The sequence below is a fragment of the Tachyglossus aculeatus genome, chromosome 2, assembly GCF_015852505.1.
Source record: "Tachyglossus aculeatus isolate mTacAcu1 chromosome 2, mTacAcu1.pri, whole genome shotgun sequence".
In the NCBI taxonomy this organism is placed as follows: Eukaryota; Metazoa; Chordata; class Mammalia; order Monotremata; family Tachyglossidae; genus Tachyglossus; species Tachyglossus aculeatus.
The window spans coordinates 169,529,761-169,545,621 of record NC_052067.1 but is presented as its reverse complement, the minus strand read 5'-3'; the positions used below and the strand labels follow the sequence as shown (position 1 = coordinate 169,545,621).

The 15,861-nt window shown below is 46.8% G+C and overlaps 1 protein-coding gene and 1 non-coding gene across 14 annotated transcripts in view; one reads left to right on the top strand and one right to left on the bottom strand.

The window, feature by feature from the left end:
- Nucleotides 1-15,861, bottom strand: part of C2CD5 (C2 calcium dependent domain containing 5) — a 224,110-nt gene that overhangs the window by 88,734 nt on the left and 119,515 nt on the right. For all 13 annotated transcript variants that reach the window (XM_038765549.1, XM_038765568.1, XM_038765585.1 and 10 more), the window contains 2 exons: nt 9,355-9,469; nt 5,139-5,234 (listed from right to left, as the gene is read on the bottom strand). In XM_038765549.1, the coding sequence (XP_038621477.1) occupies nt 5,139-5,234; nt 9,355-9,469 (211 nt within the window). The remainder of the gene's footprint in view (nt 1-5,138; nt 5,235-9,354; nt 9,470-15,861) is intronic.
- Nucleotides 3,459-3,565, top strand: LOC119924509. Its single transcript, XR_005449220.1, has one exon. It is a non-coding gene; the product is annotated as a U6 spliceosomal RNA (small nuclear RNA).

The following is a 15,861-nucleotide window of genomic DNA, read 5'->3' as shown; positions in this document are numbered from 1 at the left end:
GAATGAATGAATATATTCAAGGACAGCACTGAACCTGATGATCCTGTCTCTTCCCCAGCGCTTAGTACAGTGCCCAGCATGTTGTAAGTGTTTAACAGATCTCACTCTACAGATAATCCCCACCTCGGTGGCGCACCTTTTGAACTATATTAGTGAATTCGGCCCAGTGAGATGCAGAGAATGCCACATATTTCATTCATTACTTCCTTCAGTCGTATTTACTGAGCGCTTACTGTGTGCAGAGCACTGTACTAAGCGCTTGGGAAGTACAAGTCGGTAACATATGGAGAGGGTCCCTACCCGATACTTCAGTTTGGTTTTGTTCTCTGTCTCCCCCTTTTAGACTGTGAGCCCACTGTCGGGTAAGGACCGTCTCTATATGTTGCCAACTTGGACTTCCCAAGCGCTCAGTACAGTGCTCTGCACACAGCAAGCGCTCAATAAATACGACTGACTGATTGATTGATTGAATTTACAAACACACCCACGTGTACACGTAAAGCGCGGAGGCGAACAGCAAAGACGACGTCTGAAGGCCTTGGAAAAGATAAAATCGGGAAATATGAAGTTGTCCTGGCCGTCTAATTAATATGATGAAATCTTACCCCTCAACGACCAGACATTCCACTTAATTAGGCCTAATGCTTCCATTTCCTTTCCGGTTATTAAAGACAGCAGAATCAATTAAGAGGCTGTTCATTCCGGAAATGTTCCAAGGCTTTGGATTAAGATGGGGCGGGGGGGGGGAAGGGGGAAAGAAGAAGTTTTCTCGACAGAGGTTAAAAGCGGTAAAAGATTTTGATTCAGGAAGCGGCGAGGCCGAGTGGAAAGAGCCCAGGCCCGAGAGTCAGCAGACCGGGGTTCGAATCCCGGCTCCTCCACGGGCCTGCTGTGTGACCGAGGGCAAGTCACTTTCCTTCTCTGGGCTTCAGTTCCTTCATCTGCAAAATGGGGGTTCAATCCCTGTCCGCCTCCCCTTTAGCCTGTGAGCCCGTGGGGGATCCGAGGCTCTGGTATCTGCCCCAGAGGAGAAGCAGCGGCGTGGCTCAGAGGAAAGAGCGCGGTGGGCTTGAGAGTCAGAGGTCCTGGGTTATAATAATAATAATAATAATAATAATAATAATAATAATAATAATAATAATAACGGTATTTGTTAAGCGCTTACTATGTGCAAAGCACTGTTCTAAGCTAAGCACTGGGGGTACATATCTATTCTATTTATTTTATTTTGTTACTATGTTTTGGTTTATGTTCTCTGTCTCCCCCTTTTAGACTGTGAGCCCACTGTTGGGTAGGGACTGTCTCTATTATGTTGCCAATTTGTACTTCCCAAGTGCTTAGTCCAGCGCTCTGCACACAGTAAGCGCTCAATAAATACGATTGATGCTGATGATGATGATCAGGTTGTCCCACGGGGGGCTCACGGTTTTAATCCCCATTTTACAGACGAGGTGACTGAGGTACAGAGAAGTGAAGGGACTTGCCCAAAGTCACACAGCTGACAGGTGGCGGAGCTGGGATTTGAACCCATGACCTCTGACTCCAAAGCCCGGGCTCTTCCCACCGAGCCACGCTGCTTCCCAGAATCCCGACTAATTTTTAGACTGTGAGCCCACTGTTGGGTAGGGACTGTCTCTATATGTTGCCAATTTGTACTTCCCAAGCGCTTAGTACAGTGCTCTGCACATAGTAAGCGCTCAATAACTACAATTGATGATGATGATAGGGACTGTCTCTATATGTTGCCGACTTGTACTTCCCAAGCGCTTAGTACACTGCTCTGCACACAGAGGTCATGGGTTCAAATCCCGGCCCCGCCACTTGTCAGCTGTGTGACTTTGGGCAAGTCACTTCACTTCTCTGGGCCTCAGTTCCCTCGTCTGTAAAATGGGGATGAAGACTGTGAGCCCCACGTGGGACAACCTCATCACTTTGTATCCCCCCAGCGCTTAGAACAGTGCTTTGTACACAGTAAGCGCTTAACAAATGCCATCATCATCATCACACAGTAAGCGCTCAATAAATACGATTGATTGATTGACTAATTTCTAATCCCGACTCCGCCACTTGTCAGCTGTGTGGCTCTGGGCCAGTCACTTCACTTCTCTGGGCCTCAGTTCCCTCATCTGGAAAATGGGGATTAAGACTGTGAGCCCCACGGGGGACAACTTGATCACCTTGTATCCCCCCCAGTGCTTAGGACATAGTAAGCCCTTACCCAATGCCATCATTATTCCAGCGCTTAGAACAGCGCTCTGCACATAATAAGCGCTTAATAAATGCCATCATTTTATTTTTATTTACAGTGGTTGGCACAGAGAAAGCGACTAACCAATACCACTGTCGTATCATCGTCATTATCGTTATTAACAATCATAAGCATAATAATGTGTGACCGTGGGCAAGTCGCTTCACTTCTCTGGGCCTCAGTTTCCTCACCCGTAAAATGGGGATTGAGACTGTGAGCCCCACGTGGGTCAGGGGCTGCGTCCAACCCGGTTTGGCTGCATCCACCCCGGCGCTTAGTACAGTGCCTGGTACCGACTAAGTGCTTCACGGATCCCGTGATTATTATTATTCTTATTATCTGAAATGAGCGGGACAAACCCTGGCTCTGAGAAGCACGATCACCCTGGCCCTGGCCTGACCCTAGGGAGACCCAAGCACTCTCGCAAAAAGCGTTCAGTAAATAGGCCCGAATGAACAAATGAAGGGAAGCAGCGTGGCTCAGTGGAAAGAGCCTGGGCTTCGGAGTCAGAGGTCATGGGTTCAAACCCCGGCTCCGCCAACTGTCATTCATTCGTTCAATCATATTTATTAATAATGGCATTTATTAAGCGCTTGCTATGTGCAAAGCACTGTTCTAAGCGCTGGGGAGGTTACAAGGTGATCAGGTTGTCCCACGGGGGGCTCACAGTCTTAATCCCCATTTCACAGATGAGGGAACTGAGGCCCAGAGAAGTGAAGTGACTTGCCCAAAGTCACACAGCTGACAAGTGATGATGATGATGATGATGGCATTTATTAAGCACTTACTATGTGCAAAGCACTGTTCTAAGCGCTGGGGGGATACAAAGTGATGAGGTTGTCCCATGTGGGGCACACAGTCTTCATCCCCATTTTACAGACGAGGGAACTGAGGCCCAGCGAAGTGAAGTGACTTGCCCAAAGTCACACAGCTGACAAGTGGCGGAGCCGGGATTTGAACCCATGACCTCTGATGCCAAAGCCCGGGCTCTTTCCACTGAGCCACGCTGCTTCTCAACATAGCATATGTTTATTGAGTGCTTACTGTGTGCAGAGCACTGTACTAAGCGCTTGTGAAGTCCAAGTTGGCAACATATAGAGACGGTCCCTACCCAACAGTGGGCTCACAGTCTAGAAGACTGTGTGTCAGCTGTGTGACTCTGGGCAAGTCACTTCACTTCTCTGGGCCTCAATTCCCTCATCTGTAAAATGTGCTCGCTTTGGCAGCGCATATACTAAAATTGGAACGATACAGAGAAGATTAGCGTGGCCCCTGTGCAAGGATGACGTGCAAATTTGTGAAGCGTTCCATATTTTTACATATTTATTACTCTATTTATTTTACTTGTGCATATTTATTCTATTTATTTTATTTTGTTAACATGCTTTGTTTTGTTGTCCGTCTCCCCCTTCTAGACTGTGAGCCCGCTGTTGGGTAGGGACTGTCTCTATACGTTGCCAACTTGGACTTCCCAAGAGCTTAGTCCAGTGCTCTGCACACAGTAAGTGCTCAATAAATGCAACTGAATGAATGAATGAGTAAAATGGGGATGAAGACTGTGAGCCCCCCGTGGGACAACCTGATCACCTTGTAACCTGCTCAGCGCTTAGAACAGGGCTTTGCACATAGTAAGCGCTTAATAAATTCTAGACTGTGAGCCTGCTGTTCGGTAAGGACTGCCTCTATATATTGCCAACTTGGACTTCCCAAGCACTTAGTCCAGTGCTCTGCACACAGTAAACACTCAATAAATACTATTGAATGAATGAATGAATAAAATGGGGATTAAGACTGTGAGCCCCCCGTGGGACAACCTGATCACCTTGTAACCTCCCCAGTGCTTAGAACAGTGCTTTGCACATAGTAAGTGCTTAATAAATTCTAGACTGTGAGTCCACTGTTGGGTAGGGACAGTCTCTATATGTTGCCAACTTGTACTTCCCAAGCGCTTAGTCCAGTGCTCTGCACACAGTAAGCGCTCAATAAATACGATTGATTGATTGATTGATTAAGCGCTTAGTCAGTCAATCAATCAATCAATTGCATTTATTGAGCACTTACTGTGTGCAGAGCATTGTACTAAGCGCTTGGGAAGTCCAAGTTGGCAACATATAGAGACGGTCCCTACCCAACAGCGGGCTCACAGTCTAGAAGGGGGAGACAGAGAACAAAACCAAACATATTAACAAAATAAAATAAATAGAATAGATATGTACAAGTAAAATAAATAGAGTAATAAATCCGTACAAACATCATCATCATCAATCGTAATTATTGAGCGCTTACTGCGTGCAGAGCACACAGTATATATATATATATATATATATATATATATATATATACTGTATCTATATCTATATATATACTGTATCTATATCTATATATACACAGTATATATCTATCTATCTGTATATACACAGTATATAGATAGATAGATAGCTAGAGATAGATAGATAGATAGATAGATACAGTATATCTATAGATATATATATAGATATACTGTATATAGATAGACACAGTATATATATACTATCTATCTATCTATCTATCTATATCTATCTATATATACATATATACAGCATATATAGATATATATATATACTGTGTATATATATGTACATATAGATAGATAGATAGATACAAACATATATACAGGTGCTGTGGGTAGGGGAAGGAGGTAAGGCAGGGGGGATGGAGAGGGGAAGGAGGGGGAGAGGAAGGAGGGGGCTCAGTGTGGGAAGGCCTCCTGGAGGAGGTGAGCTCTCAGTAGGGCCTTGAAGGCCCATAATAATAATAATAATAATAATAATAATAATAATAACGGCATTTATTAAGCGCTTAATAAATGCCATAAAAAAAAAGAGAGAATAAGCCGGGCTGCGGCACCAACCTTCGTTCCCAACATCCGTCCACGGTGCCGTCCTGCAGGAAGCGGGGGTTGAGCTCGGCCGCCGTGCCCGAGGCGGACAGGATGCAGACCTCCTCGCTGACAGAGGGAACACAAGGACCCCCTTTAGACTGTGAGCCCACTGTTGGGTAGGGACTGTCTCTATATGTTGCCAATTTGTACTTCCCAAGCGCTTAGTACAGTGCTCTGCACACAGTAAGCGCTCAATAAATACGATTGATGATGATGATGATGATGATGACCAGTCAGGGGGGCTTCGCGGGGACGACCCCCAAAGGCTGCAACCGCCTCCTCTACGCTGTCTCCCCCTCCTCTGCTCTGTCGGCTTGGCCTCTGGACTGTCAAACTCATCCTCTACCCCGTCAACTCGTCCTCTACACTGCCGGCTTCTCCTCGGGGCTGCCGGCTCGCCCTCCGGCCTGTAAGATCACCCTCCGGCCCGAGAAGCAGCGTGGCTCGGTGGCAAGAGCCCGGGCTTTGGAGTCGGAGGTCACGGGTTCGAATCCCGGCTCCCGTCAGCTGTGTGACTTTGAGCAAGTCGCTTCACTTCTCTGGGCCTCTGTTACCTCATCTGGAAAGTGGGGATCAAGACTGTGAGCTCCAAGTGGGACAAACTGATCACCTTGTATCTATCCTTGTATCTATCAGAGAAGCAGCGTGGCTCAGTAGGAAGAGCCCGGGCTTTGGAGTCGGAGGTCACGGGTTCGAATCCCGGCTCTACCACTTGTCTGCTGGGTGACTTTGGGCACATCACTTCACTTCTCTGGGCCTCTGTTACCTCATCTGGAAAGTGGGGATCAAGACTGCGAGCTCCAAGTGGGACAAACTGATCACCTTGTATCTATCCTTGTATCTATCAGAGAAGCAGCGTGGCTCAGTAGGAAGAGCCCGGGCTTTGGAGTCGGAGGTCACGGGTTCGAATCCCGGCTCTACCACTTGTCTGCTGGGTGACTTTGGGCACATCACTTCACTTCTCTGGGCCTCTGTTACCTCATCTGGAAAGTGGGGATCAAGACTGCGAGCTCCAAGTGGGACAAACTGATCACCTTTTATCTATCCTTGTATCTATCAGAGAAGCAGCGTGGCTCAGTGGGAAGAGCCCGGGCTTTGGAGTCAGAGGTCATGGGTTCTAATCCCGGCTCTACCACTTGTCTGCTGGGTGACTTTGGGCACATCACTTCACTTCTCTGGGCCTCAGTTCCCTCATCTGGAAAATGGGGATGAAGACTGTGAGCCCCCCGTGGGACAACCTGATCACCTTGTAACCTCCCCAGTGCTTGGAACAGTGCTTTACACAGAGTAAGCGCTTAATAAATGCCATCATTATTATTATTATGGGTTCTAATCCCAGCTCTGCCACTTGTCTGCTGGGTGACCTTGGGCAAGTCACTTCACTTCTCTGAGCCTCAGTGACCGCATCTGTAAAATGGGGATGAAGACTGTGAGCCCCCCATGGGCCAACCTGATCACCTCGTAACCTCCCCAGCGCTTAGAACAGTGCTTTGCACAGAGTAAGCGCTTAATAAATGCCATCATTATTATTATTATGGGTTCTAATCCCGGCTCTGCCACTTGCCTGCTGGGTGACCTTGGGCAAGTCACTTCACTTCTCTGAGCCTCAGTGACCTCATCTGTAAAGTGGGGATGAAGACTGTGAGCACCCCATGGGACAACCTGATCACCTTGTATCCCCCCCAGCACCTAGAACAGTGATTTGCACATAGTAAGCGCTTAACAAATGCCATCATTATTTATTTATTTACTATCTGTAAAATGGGGATTAAGACTGTGAGCCCCCCGTGGGACAACCTGATCACCTCGTATCCCCACAAGTGCTTAGAACAGCGCTTCACACATAGTAAGCGCTTAACAAATGCCATCATTATTTATTAATTTACTATCTGTAAAATGGGGATTAAGACTGTGAGCCCCCCGTGGGACAACCTGATCACCTTGTATCCCCCCCAGCGCTTAGAACAGTGCTTCGCACAGAGTAAGCACTTAACAAATGCCATCATCATTATTATTATTATGAAACCAAAGAGCCCGAAGCAAAAGCTCGGTTCAGTGAAAGTACAGATTGTAAAGCTCAATGTTGCAGCTTTGATTGTCTAAATATACTTCTAGAAAAACGGAAAAAATCTCGGTGCTTTGGTTGGGGCACGTCACCCGCTTGAGGGCCCAGAAATTCAAATGTAGTGCAGCCTAGTGGATCGAGCCCGGGACTGGGAGTCAGAAGGACCTGGGTTCTAATCCTGGCTCCTCTCCTCATCTGCTGTGTGCGACCTTGGGCAAGTCACTTCACATCTCTGGGCCTCAGTTCCCTCATCTGTAAAACGGGGATTGAGACTGAGTTCCACGTGGGCCAGGGACCGTGTCCAACCTGATTAGCTCGGGTAGGGACTGTCTCTATATGTTGCCAACTTGTACTTCCCAAGCGCTTAGTACAGTGCTCTGCACACAGTAAGTGCTCAATAAATATGACTGATTGATTGATTGATCTATCCCCAGCGCTTAGTACAGTGCCTGGCACATAGTAAGTGCTTAACAAATATCCTAAAAAGGAAAAAAAAAAGAAAAGAAAAATGTCTTCACCACAAAAATGAAAGCTATATGGGTTTACATGTATATATGTATATATGTTTGTACATAGTTATTACTCTATTTATTTTACTTGTACATATCTATTCTATTTATTTTATTTTGTTGATATGTTGGTTTTGTTCTCAGTCTTCCCCTTCTAGACTGTGAGCCCACTGTTGGGTAAGGACTGTCTCTATATGTTGCCAACTTGGACTTCCCAAGCGCTTAGTACAGTGCTCTGCACACAGTAAGCGCTCAATAAATACGATTGATTGATTGATATGTATATATGTTTGTACATATTTATTACTCTATTTATTTATTTATTTTATTTGTACATGTCTATTCTATTTATTTTATTTTGTTAATATGTTTGGTTTTGTTCTCTGTCTCCCCCTTCTTGACTGTGAGCCCACTGTTGGGTAGGGACTGTCTCTATATGTTGCCAACTTGGACTTCCCAAGCGCTTAATACAGTGCTCTGCACACAGTAAGCGCTCAATAAATACGATTGATTAATTGATTGATATGTATATATGTTTGTACATATTTATTACTCTATTTATTTTACTTATACATATCTATTCTATTTATTTTATTTTGTTAATATGTTTGGTTTTGTTCTCTGTCTCCCCCTTCTAGACTGTGAGCCCGCTGTTGGGTAGGGACCGTCTCTAGATGTTGCCAACTTGGACTTCCCAAGCGCTTAGTACAGTGCTCTGCACACAGTAAGCACCCAATAAATACGATTGATTGATTGATTGATTGACTGATTTACGTTAAGGGATTAAGGATGACGGAGGTGCCGGACTGAATCGAAACGGTCATTATGTACGTTTGTTCGTTTATCGTAATAATAACGACGGCATTTGTTAAGTGCTTGGAATGTGCGAAGCACTGTCCTACACAAGGTGATCAGGTTGTCCCACGTGGGGCTCACAGTCTTCATCATCCCCATTTTACAGATGCGGTAACTGAGGCCCAGAGAAGTGAAGTGACTTGTCCAGAGTCACACAGCCGAACAGTGGTGGAGCCAGGATTAGAACCCATGATCTCCGACTCACAAGCCCGGGCTCTTTCCACTGAGCCACGCTGTCAGTCTCCTCCTCCAGACTGTAAGTGGGTTCCAGGCAGGACGCGTGTCTACCAGCTCTGCTCTATTGGACTCTCCCAAGCGCTTAGGAGAGTGCTCTGTATATATGTTTCTACATATTTATTACTCTATTTATTTATTTTACTTGTACATATCTATTCTATTTATTTTATTTTGTTAGTATGTTTGGTTTTGTCTCCCCCTTTTAGACTGTGAGCCCGCTGCTGGGTAGGGACTGTCTCTATATGTTGCCAATTTGTACTTCCCAAGCGCTTAGTCCAGTGCTCTGCACACAGTCAGCGCTCAATAAATACGATTGATGATGATGATGATGATGCTCTGCACACAGAGAGCGTCTCCATAAACACCACCGATTGTTTTATTTGCGCCAATCCACCCCTGCGTCAACTCGGCGCCCGTGTAAGGACGCGGGCCGCTGCGTCTGCCCAGGGCCTCGTTCTAGGAGGGGCAAAAGATCTGCAGTCGCGTTTGGAAGAAAATTCAAATCGTCATCGGGATTTACCAAATGCTGGTGGATTCGCTGTAGCCCACCACGGCGTGACAGCCCAGTGCTTTGGCGTGGGATTTTATTTCTTGCCGGATTTCCGCCCACCACGCGTCCCGCGTCTCCGGTTCATCTGAAAGACAGATCGCAGATCAGCTCACTCATCTATTTATTTTATTTTGTTACTATGTTTTGTGTCTCTGGTTCATCTGAAAGGCAGATCAGCTCACTCATCTATTTATTTTATTCTGTTAATACGTTGTTTCGTTCTCTGTCTCCCCCTTCTAGACTGTGAGCCCACTGTTGGGTCGGGACCGTCTCTATCTTTTGCCAACTTATACTTCCCAAGCGCTTAGTCCAGTGCTCTGCACACAGTAAGCGCTCAATAAATATGATTGATTGATTGATTGATTGATCTGAGGCGTACTGCGGACGTCAACAGTGCGTCCACGACAACTGCAGGGGGGTTCCGGCACCCGGATGGCTGACCCACACGTTTTCGACCGTTCCCCGTTTCCTTTTTTGAATCGGTTTGGGCAGCCATCGGTTGACGGTCACGACGGTGGAAATGAGCCCTGTTCTTTATGGTTTAACTAATTATTCCTGCGGCACCAGTGAGAAAGCAACTCGCTCGCTGATCCTGAAAGGCCGTTAGCAGAGGGAGAAAACTTCTGGAGTCGTATGGAGCGAGGAGGAAAAAAAAAAGAAAAAGAAAACGGTTCACTTCTGGAAAAGATTTATTTCTGTTCCTTGCTTGCCTCTTTTCCCACTCCCTTCTGCACTGCCCTTGGATTTTCACCCTTAATTCACCTTCTGCTCTAGATTGTCAGGTCACTGTGGGCAGGGACTGTGCCTATTATTTTATTGGACTCTCCCCAGCGCTTAGTACAGTGCTCTGCACACAATAAGCGCTCAATAAATACAACCGACTGACCGAGCTTCTCTCTCAGCCCCACAGCGCTTACGTCCGGATCCATCTACTTATTTCTATTAATATCCGTCTCCCCCCAGACCGTAAGCTGCTTGTGATCTATCACCTCTGTTGTGCTGTAATCAATCGTATTTATTGAGCGCTTACTGTGTGCAGAGCACTGTACTAAGCACTTACAGTGCTGTACTCTCCCTGACACTTAGTACAGTGCTCTGCATACGCTGAGCGCCCAATAAATACGATGGACTGATTGGCTCTGAGAAGGACAAGAGGCCATAAAGAAGGCGGTGGACAAAAAGGGAAAAGTCAGAACTTCTCTCCCACATGACGGCCAATGACAAGAGCAACCTAAATTGCGTGCCGATGCAGGAGGACAGCTTTTCCTCCCAACTACCAATCAATCAATCAGTCGTATTTATTGAGCGCTTACTGTGTGCAGAGCACTGGACTAAGCGCTTGGGAAGTCCAAGTTGGCAACATATAGAGACGGTCCCTACCCAACAGTGGGCTCACAGTCTAGAAGTCTAGAAGGGATTAAGACTGTGAGCCCCATGTGGGACAACCTGATCACCTTGTAACCTCCCCAGTGCTTAGGACACTGCTTTGCACACAGTAAGAGCTTAATAAATTCTATCATTATTATTATTATTATTATTATTATTATTATTATTATTATTCTCTGGGCCTCAGTTCCCTCACCTGTAAAATGGGGATTAAGATTGTGAGCCCCACGTACTAAGGTGTCCAAAATGATTACCCTAGCGCCTAGAACAGTGCCTGGCATGTATTAGGCACTTGAGGAGCAGCGTGGCTCAATGGAAAGAGCCCGGGCTTTGGAGTCAGAGGTCAGGGGTTCAAATCCCGGCCCCACCACTTGTCAGCTGTGTGACTTTGGGCAAAGTCACTTCACTTCTCTGGGCCTCAGTTACCTCATCTGTAAAATGGGGATTAAGACTGTGAGCCCCTTGGGACAACCTGATCACCTTGTAACCTCTCCAGCGCTTAGAACAGTGCTTTGCATGTAGTAAGTGCTTAATAAATGCCATTATTATTATTATTATTATTATTATTATTAAACAGATATTGTTGGAAAAAACAACCCTGAAAATCCCACGATTCCTTTCCGCTTTGGTTTAAGTAGCCACGCTTACACTGAAAAATCCCAGGAGGACATTGGCATTTCTAAAAGTCGGTCTCAATGCCCAGTGACAGAGGTCAGTACGGCCAGAGGGTCAAGGCTCCTCTACTTGTCTGCTGTGTGACCTTGGGCAAGTCACTTCACTGTGCCTCAGTTTCCTCCTCTGTCCAATGGGGATTGAGACCGTGAGCCCCAAGGTGGGACAGGGCCCGTGTCCAACCCGATTCGCTTGTATCCACCCCAGCGCTTAATATAGTGCCTGGCACGTAGTAAGCACTTAATACCATGCATACAATTATTATTATTATTATTATTGTCAAACCCCTTTGTCCTCAACCTATTTCTGCTATGCTCGGTCCAGGTCATTGCCTGGTGCTCCCGATTAGGGTGTTAATGGTACTCACTCTGTGTTAAACGCTGGGGCAAATACACAATAATCAGGTTGGAAACACTGCCTTTCCCTCTTTGGTGCACACACCATGTATGCAGGAGATGTAGCATTTTATCCCTGTTCTACAAATAAGGAAAATGAGCCTCAGGGAAGTTAAATAATAATAATAATAATAATAATAATAATAATGACATTTATTAAGTGCTTACTATGTGCAAAACACTGTTCTAAGCGCTGGGGAGGTTACCAGGTAATCAGGTTGTCCCACAGGGCGCTCACAGTCTTCATTCCCATTTTCCAGATGAGGGAACTGAGGCCCAGAGAAGTGAAGTGCCTTGCCCAAAGTCACACAGCCACTGACAGTTGGCGGAGCCAGGATTTGAACCCATGACCTCTGACTCCAAAGCCCGGGCTCTTTCCACTGAGCCACGCTGGTACTCACTCTGTGTTAAGCGCTGGGGCAAATACCCAATAATCAGGTTGGAAACACTCCCTTTCCCTTTTTGGGTGCACACACTACATATGTACTTAGTACAGTGCTCTGCACATAGTAAGCGCTCAATAAATACGATTGATGATATGTGGGAGATGTAGCATTTCATCCCTGTTCTACAAATAAGGAAAATGAGCCGCAGGGAAGTTAAATAATAATAATAATAATAATTAATAATAATAATAATAATAATAGCATTTATTAAGTGCTTACTATGTGCAAAGCACTGTTCTAAGCGCTGGGGAGGTTACCAGGTAATCAGGTTGTCCCACAGGGGGCTAACAGTCTTCATCCCCATTTTACAGATGAGGGAACTGAGGCCCAGAGAAGTGAAGTGACTTACCCAAAGTCACACAGCCACTGACAGTTGGCGGAGCTGGGATTTGAACCCATGACCTCTGACTCCAAAGCCCGGGCTCTTTCCACTGAGCCACGCTGGTACTCACTCTGTGTTAAGCGCTGGGGCAAATACCCAATAATCAGGTTGGAAACACTCCCTTTCCCTCTTTGGGCGCACACACTACATATGCGGGAGATGTAGCATTTCATCCCAGTTCTACAAATAAGGAAAATGAGCCGCAGGGAAGTTAAATAATAATAATAATGATGGCATTTATTAAGTGCTCACTATGTGCAAAGCACTGTTCTAAGCGCTGGGGAGGTTACCAGGTGATCAGTCTGTCCCACAGGGGGCTCCCAGTCTTCATCCCCATTTTCCAGATGAGGGAACTGAGGCCCAGGGAAGTGAAGTGACTTGCCCAAAGTCACACAGCCACTGACAGTTTGTACATATTTATTACTCTATTTATTTATTTATTTGTACATATCTATTCTATTTATTTTATTTTGTTAGTATGTTTGGTTTTGTTCTCTGTCTCCCCCTTTTAGACTGTGAGCCCACTGGTGGGTAGGGACTGTCTCTAGATGTTGCCAATTTGTGCTTCCCAAGTGCTTAGTACAGTGCTCTGCACATAGTAAGCGCTCAATAAATACGATTGATGATGATGATGACAGTTGGCGGAGCCAGGATTTGAACCCATGACCTCTGGCTCCAAAGCCCGGGCTCTTTCCACTGAGCCACGCTGCCTTCCCGTGTATTCTGCTCTGCCCACTAGACCATACTGCCTGCCCAGCTGGTTTCTCTCAAGGGGAACTTGCTCTCTACCCCTCCACTCGCCTCCCACCAGAAAAGTGGGAGCGTTTAACAAATACCACAATTACTATTATTATTATTATTATTATTATTATTATTATTATTATTATTATTATTATCAGAAACATTCCCTGCCTATAACAAGCTTGCAGCCTAGAGGGAGAGACCAGAAGCAGCAAAGAACAGATCACCTCCTTCACCCTCCCTCTAGGCTGCAAGCTCGTTATAGGCAGGGAATGTTTCTGATAATAATAATAATAATGATAATAATAATAGTAATAATAATAGTAATTGTGGTATTTGTTAAACGCTATATGCCAGGCACTGACCTAAGCTCTGGGGGGGGATACAATAATAATAATAATAATAATGGCATTTGTTAAGCACTTACTATGTGCAAAGCACCATTCTAAGCAAGGGGGATACAAGGCGATCAGGTTGTCCCCACGTGGGGCTCGCAGTCTTCACCCCCATTTTACAGATGAGGGAACTGAGGCTCCGAGAAGTGAAGTGACTTGCCCAAGGTCACACAGCAGACATGTGGCGCAGCCGGGATTCGAACCCATGACCTCCGACTCCAAAGCCCGGGCTCTTTCCCCTGAGCCACATTGGCTTCTCTAGGGACCGTCCCTGTCCCACACGGGGCTCACAAGTCTCAATCCCCATTTTACAGATGAGGTCACTGAGGCCCAGAGAATCAATCAATCAATCAATCGTATTTATTGAGCGCTTACTGTGTGCGGAGCACTGTACTAAGCGCTTGGGAAGTACAAGTTGGCAACAGAGAAGTGAAGTGACTTGCTCAAGGCCACAAAGCAGACATACGGCGGAGTCAGGATTAGAACCCACGACCTTCTGAATTCCAAGAGCGTGCTCTATCCACTAGGCCATGATTTTCCGGTTATAGTGTACTCTCCCAAGCGCTTAGGACAGTGCTCTGCCCACAGTAATGCTTAAAAAACCTTCTACAACCTACCACCCTGCTCTTCAAAATTCGCCCATCGTCAATCGTATTTATTGGCTTTAAAGCCACCCATCCCCTTACCCCCTCCTACCTCACCTGGCTACTCTCCCACTCCAACCCCGCCCCTCCTCTAATAATAATAATAATAATAATCATGATGGCATTTGTCAAGCACTTACTATGTGTGCAAAGCACTGTACTAAGCGCTGGGGAGGTGACAAGGTGATCAGCTTGTCCCCGGGGCAGGGGAGCTCACAGTTTTCATCCCCATTTTCCAGATGAGGGAACCTAAGAGAAGTGGAGTGACTTGCCCAAAGTCACACAGCTGACAATCAATCAGTCAATCGTATTTATTGAGCGCTTACTGTGTGCAGAGCACTGTACTAAGCGCTTGGGAAGTACAAGTTGGCAACATAGAGAGATGGTCCCTACCCAACAGTGGGCTCACAGTCTGACGGTTGGCAGAGTCGGGATTTGAACCCATGACTCTGACTCCAAAGCCCGGGCTCTTTCCACTGAGCCACGCTGCTTCTCCAATGCCAACCTTCTCCCTGGGCCTCCACCTCGCCCATCTCGCCTCCGACCCCTGGCCCCCGTCCTGGAATGCCCTCCCTCCTCAAATCCCACAGACAATCCCTCTCCCCCCCCCCCCCCCCCCCCCCCCCCGCCGTCAGAGCCCTTCCCATCTCCTCCAAGGGTCTTTCCCAAACTAATCCCCACTTTTCCTCATCCCTCCCCCCCCCCGTCAGAGCCCTTCCCATCTCCTCCAAGAGTCTTTCCCAAACTAATCCCCACTTTTCCTCATCCCTCCCCCCGTCAGAGCCCTTCCCATCTCCTCCAAGGGTCTTTCCCAAACTAATCCCCACATTTCCTCAACCCTCCCCCCATCAGAGCCCTTCCCATCTCCTCCAAGAGTCTTTCCCAAACTAATCCCCACTTTTCCTCAGCCCTCCCCCCATCAGAGCCCTTCCCATCTCCTCCAAGTCTTTCCCAAACTAATCCCCACTTTTCCTCATCCCTCCCCCTGTCAGAACCCATCCCATCTCCACCAAGACTCTTTCCCAAACTAAACCCCACTTTTCCTCATCCCTCCCCCTGTCAGAACCCATCCCATCTCCACCAAGACTCTTTCCCAAACTAAACCCCACTTTTCCTCATCCCTCCCCCCCATCAGAGCCCTTCCCATCTCCTCCAAGAGTCTTTCCCAAACTAATCCCCACTTTTCCTCATCCCTCCCCCGTCAGAGCCCTTCCCATCTCCTCCAAGAGTCTTTCGCAAACTAATCCCCACTTTTCCTCATCCCTCCCCCCATCAGAGCCCTTCCCATCTCCTCCAAGAGTCTTTCCCAAACTAATCCCCACTTTTCCTCATCCCTCCCCCCCGTCAGAGCCCTTCCCATCTCCTCCAAGAGTCTTTCCCAAACTAATCCCCACTTTTCCTCATCCCTCCCCCCAT